The sequence below is a fragment of the Sminthopsis crassicaudata genome, chromosome 5 (assembly GCF_048593235.1).
Source record: "Sminthopsis crassicaudata isolate SCR6 chromosome 5, ASM4859323v1, whole genome shotgun sequence".
Lineage (NCBI taxonomy): Eukaryota > Metazoa > Chordata > Mammalia > Dasyuromorphia > Dasyuridae > Sminthopsis > Sminthopsis crassicaudata.
In genome coordinates, this window is record NC_133621.1 from 197,229,301 (window position 1) to 197,242,442 (window position 13,142).

The window sequence follows — 13,142 nt, forward strand, 5'->3', positions numbered from 1 at the left end:
TAAACAAATTTCAGGTCTTTAAATGTCAAATGTCATAGTTTATATATATATATATGGGTAGATAGGACTTATCACTCACACTTCTTTCTTCCTCTTGTTGCAGCTCTCTCGGGTGCTGTACTCCCTCCTGTAGCATAGGCTAAGCAGTAGCCCAAGAGTACAGACACTGAATTATTTATTGTTGTGTTCATGAATATTTTTCTAAACTATTTAGCTTATGTAAAAATTGTGTTGTCATTTTTATTGTGTTACTATATGTCACTAATGAAGTTTTTGAATGTAATACACCTAATCTTATTTTTGTCCCATAAGGCTTGTAGTTTATTTTGCATAGCATGGTGCTTTTAAGGAATCTATACATCATTATAGTAGATCTGTCTGTAGTAGCCATAACAGCATCTTGTAAGATTTTTTCATGTACTGAATGAAAAACTGTATGTAGCTTTCCTAATACGAATCAATATAAGAATATGATCTTGGTGGCAGATTATATCTGCTTCTTTGAGATGTTGCTTAGCCAAAGAAGGAGACCCCCATTGTTTTACAGAGTTTCTGGTAGATGGAAAATTATTTGACCATAAACCCTGTTAAAAACTCAGATGCCTTTCAGTACTGTAAAGTCTTCCTTTTGTTTCTTCAGTAGTAGTGTCAGAGCTATGTAAAATGAAGTGTGTGTGTGTGTGTGTGTGTGTGTGTGTGTGTGTGTGTGTGTGTGTGTGTGTGTGTTAGCAGGGTTTGTGTGGGAGTTGAGGAAAGGTTCTAAGAATTTCTTTTAAACAGTCTCTAAATCTTAACTTGAATATTGGATCTTTAAATGTATCAATGATCCCATGAGTGACAAATCTCAGGATGAACTGATTCTTATCTGAATTCAGATTCTAGAGATGAGTGAAGATATAGGAAATAAGGGCATTGTAGATAAATGGAATGATGGCTCATTGATTTCGTTTAGACAGTGAAGGAACTAGTTTTGTTATATCATTTCTTGGAAACTTTTGCTTTGTTTGTGTTAAAGATGAACAAAAAGAATATCAAGAAGATATTTGTCTTTGTGTATCAACATCTGTTGCAAAAGATGTGGTAGAGAACTTTTGGGAAGAATTTATCATTTTACATAAAGGATCTCATTTCAAAGTCTTACAAAGGAAGAAATTGAGGCAGAGAGGGGAAGTGAAGTGATTGAGGACCTAAAACAAGTCCTTTGACCCCCAAATCCAGAGATCTTTTCTACTGTACCATGTTCTATTCCACAAATTTATTTTATAGATAAAGAAAAGTACAGTTGAGGAAAGCTTAATGTCCCACTGTCCCACAGATTCACCTAAGTCAGATAAGATTCAGAGAACCAAGGCCCTTTAGTTGTATAATCTGTGATCTTTCCACTCTTTTCTCTCTATCTATTTGTCTTTTGTTTTATCATCACCTACATTTCTTAACATATCTTTTCCCCTCTTCTTCTTTTCCCCTTTCCTTCTAAAGTGCTGATCCTTATAACAAATTTTATGACAAGTGGGTGGGAGTTCAGTAAAGGTTCTGGCTCTTAAATGATCTTTGATCTGTTTCCCAGGTTAGGTTTTTTTTTTTTTTTTTTTTTTTTTTCTTGTATACATTACAATGTCTAATTTTCTACTTTTTTTTTTTTAAATTTTAATATTTCTTGATATTTCTTTAGCTTCTATTCAGTCAATTCCATTTTTTAGTGAAAATTTGCTGCTTCAATTGTACTTTATTCTTCCAAGCTGTTAATTACCTTTTCATCTTTCTTCTATACTTTTCATAATTTTTTGTTTACCCCTTCTCTTACCCTTCTTCAGAAACCCAGTTTTGAGGAAGTCAGTCCATTCAGTTTTGTACTTTGTATTTGCTTCAAATTTAGGATATGTTCAATTATGAATTACCTGTTTTCTTCTAATTTTTTATAATCTGACTTTTAATATCCATTTTGAAATTATTAACATATAGTGTAAAAGGTTGATAAAAGCCTAATTTTTGCTCATTTGCTTTCTTGTTTTCCCAGCTCTTCTGGTCAAGTAGGGAGTTCTTCCCTAATTAATTTATGTTCATTATTTTGTCAAGTACTGAATTATCGAGTTATTTTGTTATTCTTTTCTAGTCTGTAATGTTCTTTTTCTCTAAATTATAATCATTCTCTGCATACAGGTTTCTTGGGGAGCTTCTGGGAGCAGCCTTAGTTTCAGTTCAATTTCAATAATCACCTCAAAATGCAGCCAGGAGTTAAAGTCCAAATCCTTTATTGTCTCTTCCAAAATCGTATGTCCTTCACTTGGGGCTCAGGTAGTTTTCTGGAGGCCTTCCTCTCTTCTTGGTTCCCAAGAGCTCTTGTTGCTAGTCCTTTGTCTCTGCCAGCTTCAGCCTCTTTTCTTCCCAATGTCTCCAGCTGGCACAAAGGTAGAAGTGGGAATGAATCAGACTTTGCTTCCAAGAATATGGGATTGTGGGTTTCTATGGGCTAGTGAATCTCCTGGAAGTCAATCCTAGTTGTGAATCTCCCCAAGTCCATCAGCAGGCTTTTCCCTTCCTCCTTATATATGCTCTCTAAACATGTGAAGTCTAATAATGTGTGAACCAATGAGTGAACTCCTTTAAAGGTGTGAACTAAGTACATTACCTTGTCTCAAGTTATGGCTCATAACATCTTCTTGTAGGATCAGATAAATCATATTGAACCATGATAAATTAGATAATTATTGTCTCTATCATTCCAGTGACTTAGCACCTTGTAAGAATCCTAACACTAGTCTGTTTAGATAACGAGTTTTTCTATTTTAGCTTATTGTTCAACATAATTTAGATATTTACTACTGTAATAATTTGAGGTCTGGAAGTGTTTTGTGGATTTTTTTTTTTGGTTATTTCTCTTGGGATTCTAGATCTTTTGTTCCTTCAAATAAGTTTTTTAGGTTTTTTTCTTATACCCTTAAGTTTCTCATTGGTAGTTTGGTATACGTAACCATATTCACAAATTAATTTAGCTAGTATCACATATCCATTTTCCCTTTTTCTCTTGTGTCTTTCAATTCTTGAGAGAATCAATATTGGAAAGAAGCAGTGCCAAACTTATTATGTATACCAAATCCTACCGTTCCTCCTTTCGTCAAACCCATGGTTCAGTCATTTCTCCAAATTATCATATTCCTTTCTCCTCACCCCCAATTCTCAATGGCAATTGCCCCTAGAAGTTCCTGAGCAGGATACTAGTTATGGAGGGACAGCAATCAGGATTTACCTTACTGGGGATTCTGTTTTCTTTCTTTGATTTAGATGCAGTTAACTGCAGTTCATTAATTGTCTGTTTCTGTCTCTGTTTCTCTCTCTCTCTGCCTCTCTCTGTCTCTCTCTCTCCTCTCTCCCTCTTGATTAGAGGAAGTGAGTAATGAATCATCTTTCTAGCCTTAGCCACATAATTTGGAGATCTGGCTGAGTGACTTTCTTAGTTGCTACTCTATGAATTTGGAGGACAGTAATTCTCTTTGAGGCTGCTTTTTGTCAGGTAGGAGGTTCATAGACCAGTGGCTTGTATGATGAAGACAAACAGTTTACCTTGTATTCTATGAGTGCTAGGGTTCTAGTTTTAAGGTTTGGATTCCTCTCCTTCACCAGCTGAGGAAAGAACTTACCTCACACCTGGATGTGATTTGATCATTAAAATCAACTGTGGTATGTTTTAATAAATTATTCTGAAGAAATGTTGCAGTATAGTATAGTTTATTTTCTGTAAGGAAAGAAACATTACCTACCTTTGACCAAATTAATTGGAGTTTGATTTCTCTTTCCTAAGAAGATAATTCTTGAATATTTGAATATTTGAAATTCATCTTAGAGACCTTAAAGGTATAACTAGTGAATAGAGCTCCTAACCTGATGTCAGGAAAATCTAAGATCAAATCTGGCCTCAGGCTCTTATTAATTCTGGGCAACTTACTTAACCGCCATTTGCCTTGGTTTTCTCATCTGTAAAATGAGGGATATAGCACCTATATCCTAGGATTGTTGTGAGGATCAGTTGAGATAATTGTAAAGTGCTTAGCATAGTTCCTGGCACATAGTAGGTTCTAAATATATTAGATTTCCTTTAATGAGAGTATTATTGTTGGAACCAGCATGTTCTAATTGATAGATTTCACATACAACCTATTTAACAAGTATTTTCCTTACAGGTATGGGAAGGCCGATGGAGGGTTATTCCTCATGATGTACTTCCTGACTGGCTAAAAGACAACGATTTCCTTTTGCATGGGCACAGGCCTCCTATGCCTTCTTTCCGGGCCTGTTTCAAGAGCATCTTCAGAATACACACAGAGACGGGCAACATCTGGACACATCTCTTAGGTATTTGTGTTGAACTATAATATGTATGCCTTTTTATTTTTGTGAATTTAAGGATAGGGAGAAGTATAAAGGGGAAAAGGAGACTCTTTACTTTTTATTATAAATTTAATCATGGGCAAACATAAACATTTAATACAAACAAGAACAAAAACAAAGATTATATATGAAATCCGGAAAGTTCTGTTACACACATTGGTTTTTGAATTAGCACCAGAGAACTTTAATGTTTATTCAGTGCTCCTTTTCCGTGTGCCTGTGGCAGAATTATAAGCAAGTTATCAGGCTCATGGGAGCCTAAATTTAGGATAGAGGCCAAGCCTACTGTATTTATCCGCTGACCAAACTTTTTCATCCTCATCAAGAGTGGCATACACTGAATTTTTTTCAGTAACATGAAAGAAAAGAGAAGAGAGATGCTGGAATTAGATTCACTTGAAAATATACTAACTTTTAAGTGGGGCCTGCTGCAAAGAGGGATTCACCATAATTGCCTCAGCACTTCAGACTTGTGTTCACCCATTAAGAAAAGGACACCAAAGGAGTGAGGAATCCAGAGGGCTACCATTATGGGCAACATTAAGCCTGAAGAAAAGGGGTCTGAATCTCATCTGAGGTCAATTTTATCTCTCCCTAAAGATTTTTCAGGCAGGACCTAGGAGGGGCAAACCATGTAAGGTTAAGGCAGCCTTGCAGAACAACATGAAGAGGGACAAGAAATGATATGGGAATATAGTAGAGGCTTGAAATAAGAATATCAAACGGAAAAGACAAAACCTCAATGAAAGCTCAACATACAAACAGATATATTATTAACAGAGATAACTCTAAAAATAGAAGGAAACTATAAAGAATATAAAGCTTCAATAATTTATATATTTTATGTGACAAAATAGCAACAAAATTGTTGATTGTGTTTCCTTAAGTTTTTGTTTTCTCTTCTATATTTTTAATGTTTTATTGATTTAAATTGTTTTATTGATATTGTTTTCTGCATCTCTGCCACTGTGTATTAATGCCTGCCCCAACAAGTCAAACTAGATAAATCAGCCATATCAAGAAATGCATGTCTAACTATGTACTTTTAGTCTGTTATCTCTTCAGAGTCAAGATGCATGTAAAGAAGATCTTTTGATATACTATTTTACTATGTACTTTCCCCAAAATATATAGCCTCTCTAAGAGGAACTGTATGTGATATTTCAGATAAATGCTAGTTAAGGAAAAAAGATGACCTGATTATTATTTATTTTTCTATTTTCTTAAATTAAAACTTTATTTTCAAAACATAGGCATGGACAATTTTTCAACATTGACCCTTACAAAACCTTGTGTTCCAAATTTTTCCCTCCTTCCCCCCACTCCTTCCCTAGATGGCAAATAATCCAATATATGTTAAACATATTAAAATAAATGTTAAATCCAATATAAATATATTGTATAAATATGTATATTTATACAATAATTTTGCTACACAAGAAAAATCAGATCAAAAAGGACAAAAAATGAGAAAACAAAATGCAAGCAAACAATAAAAAGAGTGAAAATGCTATGTTGTAATCTACATTTAGTTCCCACAGTCCTCTTTCTGGGTGTAAATGACTCTCTTCATCACAAGATTATTGGAACTGGCCTCAGTCATCTCATTGTTGGAAAGAGTCATGACCATCCAAATTGATCATGGTATAAATCTTGTTGCCATATATAATGATCTCCTGGTTCTTCTCATTTCACTTAGCATCAATTGATGTAAGTCTCTCCAGGCCTTTCGAAGATCATCCTGCTGATTATTTCTTATAGAACAATAATATTCCATAACATTGATATACTATAACTTATTCAGCCATTCTCCAACTGATGGGCATCTATTCAGTTTCCACTTTCTTGCCACTACAAAAAGGGCTGCCACAAACATTTTTGCATATATGGGGAAGACCTGATTTTTAAAGTATAGTTCCTGACATATACTGAATGCCTAGTTATGAACAAGTCATATAAACTTCTCAAAGTTCCATTGTATACGAGTTGCTGATCTGAATTGGTGGAGAGAGCCCGTACATATCCATATAGTTTCCATTCACCAGTGAAATCACATTACTAAACTTCTAGCTAAGAATTGCCTACTTCATTGGTTACATGATTGAAAAATAATTAAGAAACCTGAAGAGAAACTGCAGCAACCACAGTAGAACTGCACAAAAACTTGAGCTAGAAGCTCATATATAATAAGAAGAGGAACCACCAGCACAGCTCCCAGTTAGTATAAACAAATTAACTGGTAGCCTTCCAATATAGTCAGAAATGGCCCAGAAACACTTTTAAAGCTCCATGTTCTCATACAGAAAGATCAGAAAAATCCTTAAAGAAGGCTGTTAGGTAGGGATCTTGAAAGCCTCAGGGAACAGCAGTGACTTCACTATAGAATAGCAGTGTTCAGTCTCTGCCTAAGAACTTAAGGTCCCCCACCTGTATCTTGAGATATTGAGTCTTCTGAAGCCCTGACATTCTGAACTTCAGAGATCTCTGGGTGAGATGGAGAGAGGATGATAGGGCAGAACCCAGGTGACCAAGAATGAGAATGAGCCCAGAAGCTCAGTAGGAGACAAGATCTGGTCCTGGCAAAAGCTCTAAATCAGGAACAAAGACTGGAAGGACAAATAAACATAAGATGACCCTGTTAGAAACCATGGTTTACCTTTTAAAAAACAAAAAAAACACCTGAACAGTTTATTTCAAGAAATCACAAGAACTATCTATATCTATTAGAACCAGAGGGAAAAGTAAAAATAAAAAGAATCCATTGATGACCTCTCATAATGTATATAAAGAATGCTGATCTTAAAAGAAGAAATAATGCACGGATCCAGAAGGAAGTTTAAGTGTCAGGGATCATATAAGTCCTGATAGCTACTGTGATAAATAAGAGGAGATCTTGAAATATAATATTAGAAAAGGTAAAAGAGAAATGCTTCCTTCTAAGAATAACTTTACCCTGAAGAGCTGAGTATAATCCTACTAAGGGGGGGAAAATGGATCTTAAATGAAAGAAGATTTTTAAATATTTTTAAAATTTTTAAATTTTTAAGCATTTCTGATGAAAAGACCAAGGTTGATAAGTAACTTTGATATACAAACACAAAAATATAATATTCTTTTTCCTCCCCTACAGCACCTTTCCCTATTGCTGAATTCTTCTTGGAACTTCCATTTTTTTGGGGGGGAAAAAAAGGACCCAAGATAGCCATTTTTTACTTTTTGGATTTTGTTATGGCCTTGCATTAGTACCTTTTTTAGCTTTTTTTTTTTTTCTCCTTTATTTTTCAGTTTCTTTTAATATGTTGTCTTTCTCCAGTAAACTGTTACAACAAAAATACCAATAATATTTAAATAGTGCTTACATTGTGCCATTGTGTTAAACACTTTCACATAATATCTATGATGAAGCATATTCCCCCTTTTTTAGAGAGACATGACCTGGACATGACCACTATGTATTTTGTTCGGCTATGCTTATTTGATACAAGTGTGCTTTTTCTTTTTGTTCCATTTTTAGTTTGTGGTAGAGGAGAGAGGGGTTAGCAAAAGAGAAGAAAAAAAATAGCATATTGAATCATTTGCTTAGAAGAGAACAGAAGGGAGTTCAGATGGTAGTACAGACAAACAGGACACTTTTGAAAGTAAGGGTGGAATTTATTTTATATATGTAATATATATTTAAAAGTAAACTCTAAAATGATAATTCAAGGTATCATTTGTAGTCTACTTTTTGTGTTTTTTGTATATGGAATTCTCTCCTCCCATCTCCTTTCTTTTCAGCTCAAATTTAAAAAAATATTTAAAGAAATCTCATCCCAATCTCCCCTCCCCCAACACAGTTCATTCTTTTGCCCTCTTGTTTGTATGTACAATGATGCTTTTAGACAAGAAAAAGTACACTCCAGGAGACATCTTGTTGGCTCACTGATTGAAATATGTTTTGAGTATAGCTAAAATGGAAATTTTTATTTCACAGATGATAGGCAACCTGATTTTAGGGATTAATTTTAAATCCTTGGGAATGTTTTCTGAATTTAAGTTTTAACTTTAGTTGAAAGTTTTGTTTTTTAAAAATTTAGTACTGTTTTTCTCTAAATTGACTAAATTTTATTTTGTAAAATTATCATAGGTCACTGATATGTGAAATAATTCGGATACTTTGAATACCTGTTTCTAAATCTTTTAAAATAGAAATCTTTATGAATGTGATTGTTAGCCTTGACCACCTTTCTAGTTTACTTTTTGGTAAACTCCAAATTCATGCCAGCCAGCCTAGCAAAAGGCAAGATTAGGAGAATCAACCTAAGCATAATGCTGTCTTCTAATTCCAATATGGGGATTTTAAAAAAGGGATTAAAAATAGGATCACTCAACAAATAGCACTTTATATTGATGTTAACCCAATTAAATACTAAGATATAAGTTCTTTCATAGTTTACAAAGGGCTTTCATGTACATTTATCTCTTAGTCTTAGCAGCTCTATGAGGTAGGCACGGCAGATAGACATGATTGCAGGTGATAGAGCTTGAACTCAAACTCATTTTATGGTGCCATCAAGCTGGTCAAACATCCATTCTTTCCCTTCCTTGCTTGAAGAAAATATCTTGATAATGAAGATCTTTTGCTATCATTCTGGTGGTCTTTCCGTTCTCTCTGCATTTTAAAACTCCCTATTGTAGAGTTCGGGTTTTTTTTTTGGGGGGGGGTGTTGGTGTCTATTTTTGTTAGAATGTGCACTCTAAAAAACAATCATCTTGCTTTTCTTTTTGTATCCCCAGCACTTTGTACATAGTAAGCACTTAATAAATATTTTCTCATTCATTTATTCCTATCTTGCTGTTAGGTAAAGAACAGCTAAAGTAAGAACTAGATAAGAAATGCCTTGAACTGGCATGGAGGTATGATACATGGTCTTCTCTCAAGCAGCTTCTGGTCTAGTGGAGTCAGCCATTCATGCACACTGAGTCTTTTTAATTTTTATTTATTTTTATTATTTTTTTATTATAGCTTTTTATTTACAAGATATTTGCATGGGTAATTTTTCAGTACTGACAATTGCAAAATCTTTTGTTCCAATTTTTCCCCTTTTTCCCCCCACACCCTCCCCCAGATGGCAGGTTGACCAATACATGTTAAATATGTCAAATATATGTATAATAATATATGTTATACATGCCCATACAGTTATTTTGCTGCACAAGAAGAATCAAACTTTGAAATAGTGTACAATTAGTCTGTGAAGGAAATAAAAAATGCAGGTGGACAAAGATAGAGAGATTGGGAATTCTATGTAGTGTTTCACACTCAGTTCCTTGAGTTCTTTCGCTGGGTGTAGCTGGTTCAATTAATTACTGCTCTGTTGGAATTGATTTGGTTCATCTCATTGTTGAAGAGAGCCACGTCCATCAGAATTGATCATCATATAGTATTGTTGTTGAAGTATATAATGAACTCCTGGTTCTGCTTATTTCACTCAGCATCAGTTCTATAAGTCTTTCCAAGCCTTTCTGAAATCATCTTGCAGATGATTCATTACAGAACAATAGTATTCCATAACATTCATATACCACAATTTATTCAGCCATTCTCCAGTTGATGGGCATCCACTCAGTTTCCAGTTTCTGGCCACTACAAAGAGGGCTGCCAAAAACATTTTGGCACATGTGGTTCCCTTTCCCTTCTTTAATAATTATCTTTAGGATATAAGCCCAGTAGTAACACTGCTGGATCAAAGGGTATGCACAGTTTGATAAAGTTATCAATTGAGCATAGTTCCAAATCGCTCTCCACAATGGCTGGATGTATTCACAATTCCACCAACAATGTATCAGTGTCCCAGTTTTCCCACATCCTCTCCAACATTCTGCATTATCTTTCCCTGTCATTCTAGCCAATCTGAGAGGTGTGTAGTGGTATCTCTACACTGAGTCTTTGAAAGCTGGACCACATAAAATCCACATCGTAAAAGGGCTTTCACTTTAGAGTTTTGCCCTCTTAAGAAGTGGCTGCCATCTAGTTTCTCTTAAAGTAGGTAAAAATGCTTTTGTGCTAGTTCTTAAGGAAGGCTTAGAAAGTTTGGATTGGAATTTGTGAAGGCTGTTTGAGATAGGTGGATCTTTGTCTTCAAAGAGAAAAAAAAAAGAATAAATAAAATTATTACAAAATTACTGTAATATGTACAATAATGTGTAATAATGAAATATCATTAATATTAATGAAAATATCAAGAAAAAACTTTGAAATGAAAGGCTCTTTTGGTAATCATCCAATCTGATACTAGCTAAAATACATAGTGGTTGATCAGTGAAATAGATTAGGTACCCAGTATCACTCAAATACCCAATATCCTTTGTCCTTAAACCTTTTTAATACCACAAAACAGATCAACTATTTCATTTATTTTAACTTTGCTGGCTTGTGATGCAATGGAAAAAAATTGTAGATTTGGGAATTAGAAGAACTGGTTTTAAATCTCAATTCTTCAAATTAAAACCAGTATGACCTAGGTACATTTGTCTCTGGGCTTCTGTCTCCATATGTGAAATTAGGAAGTTTGACTAGACAAGCCTCTCCTTTTTAGCTCTAAATCTGCGGTCATAGGAGAAGATTCCTAAGCTCTCACAGTTTTATTTTAAAAATTTGCTTATCTGAACCTATATCAAATTGCTTGCCTTGGGAGAGGGGCAGCAGGAGTTGAAGGAATGAGAGAATTTGGAATTATAATCATATAAATATGTTTATTTTTTAAAAATTAATTAAGGAGTTCTAATCCCATAGTAAATTGGAAGAGGGTCGAGATACTCAGAGATTAGCATAGTGACCAAAGTGAGAGCAACAGTGGAAAGGTGAAGAGCCTGTTAAATTAAACAGCAGACACAACTACGTTGGTAGTGTGTAATAGTTTCATGATGACCCTAAAGTTGTTGATTTCTTGATGACCCTAAAGTTGTTGATTTCTTCTTTTAAGAGCGTTATATTGGTCAACTGTATTTAAAGAAAAAAAATTGTTGTCTTTTAAAAATTATTAAATGGAAAATTAATTACTTAGAATGTGTCACCTAGGAAAAAAAGATACTATAAGTAGGATATATCAGGGTAGTGTAATGGAAAGAATCCTGCATTTGGAGGAAGAAACCCTGTGTTTACATATTGATTCTACTGTTTATTCCTTATATGCAATTAATCTTGGATAAATTACTTACTCTCTGTTTGAATTGTAGTTTCCTCATCTGCAAAATAAATGAATTGGTTGATCTCTAAAGTCTTTTACTATTCTAAATCCTATTCTGACATCATATGTTTAATTGTGCCTTTTTCTGATGATAAGTTATGTTTTAACAAAGCAAACATATGTAAAACACAAAATGTACTTCCCAGAGAATATTTTGTGCTGTATGCTTAACAAAGTGTTACCATTCAATGAACACTGATTGTATGTAACTGGAGTTTTGTTGCCGTGTTATAAAGGTTTTTTTGTTTTTGTTTTTTTAAACTCATAAAATTCCCTAATAATATTCAAAATGGTTGGACCATTTTTATCTCTACAAGCAATGAATTAATTGGCCTATTTTTGATATAATGTTTTTTTTTGTTGTTATCTTTTTGAAGATTTAACCTTTCATTCTTTCACCTTCCCTTTTTATTTCTCTTGCCTAGGTTGTGTTTTCTTTCTATGCTTGGGAATATTCTACATGTTTCGTCCAAACATCTCCTTTGTGGCTCCATTACAAGAGAAAGTGGTCTTTGGATTATTCTTTCTGGGAGCCATTCTCTGCCTTTCCTTTTCATGGCTTTTCCACACTGTTTACTGCCATTCAGAATCGGTTTCCCGGATCTTCTCCAAGTAGGTATCTGGAAAGTCTCTAAGGCAGGGGTCCTTGGGTCCGTAAATGTGTTCTTTTAAAAGTTTTTGATATCTGATTTCAGTATAGCTGATTCCCTACATAATCCTATATATTTTATTTTGCACATTTAAGAATATTATTCTGAAAAGGCCACATAGTTTTATCACATTACTAAAGGGATCCATGATACATAAAAAGGTTGAGCATCCCTGCTGTAAGACTTGATGAATTACATAGGAGCACCAATCTGATTTGGCCTAGGGAAACATATTTGGCAATCTTAATACAGTTTATTTTAAGGAATCCAAAGTTTCTTATTGCTGGTATTTCCAAGCAAATGGGGCTAATTAGGGCTCTGGAAATAATTTTACTGTGTGTATTAAATCGAGTATTTGTCCTATTCTAGACTGGATTACTCTGGCATTGCCCTCCTGATCATGGGAAGTTTTGTTCCTTGGCTTTATTACTCCTTCTACTGTAATCCACAGCCTTGCTTCATTTACTTGATTGTCATTTGTGTGCTGGGGATTGCAGCCATCATTGTCTCCCAGTGGGATATGTTTGCCACTCCTCAATATCGAGGGGTGAGAGCAGGTAAGAGTACTGTCAGGTTTTGTACTTTAATGCAGCAGTTGGAGAAGTTTTAATTGAGGAGAAGGGACCTGTACTTTTTTGAGCAGTATTTAAAGAGGCTGATTTATAGTTGTAGCTATAAGATATTTTGAATGGCAAGCTCTTTAAACCTTATAAAATGAGAGAGCCCTTTAATTCTCTTTAGGGTAGCTTTTCAGTGAATTAATTGCTATGAAAACTTAGCTGGCTCATTTGTGGAGACTCTACATAACCATGCTGCTTATTTGGTCATTACATGTGACTTCTTTACTTCTGCTGCAGAAATAAAAATAATGAATTCT

General features: G+C 34.4%; 1 protein-coding gene across 2 annotated transcripts in view; it reads left to right on the top strand.

Annotated features, from left to right (window-relative positions):
- The window catches only part of ADIPOR2 (adiponectin receptor 2), a 58,818-nt gene that overhangs the window by 38,529 nt on the left and 7,147 nt on the right, over positions 1-13,142 (top strand). For both annotated transcript variants that reach the window (XM_074269390.1, XM_074269389.1), the window contains exons 4-6: positions 4,179-4,350; positions 12,041-12,227; positions 12,635-12,822. In XM_074269390.1, the coding sequence (XP_074125491.1) occupies positions 4,179-4,350; positions 12,041-12,227; positions 12,635-12,822 (547 nt within the window). The remainder of the gene's footprint in view (positions 1-4,178; positions 4,351-12,040; positions 12,228-12,634; positions 12,823-13,142) is intronic.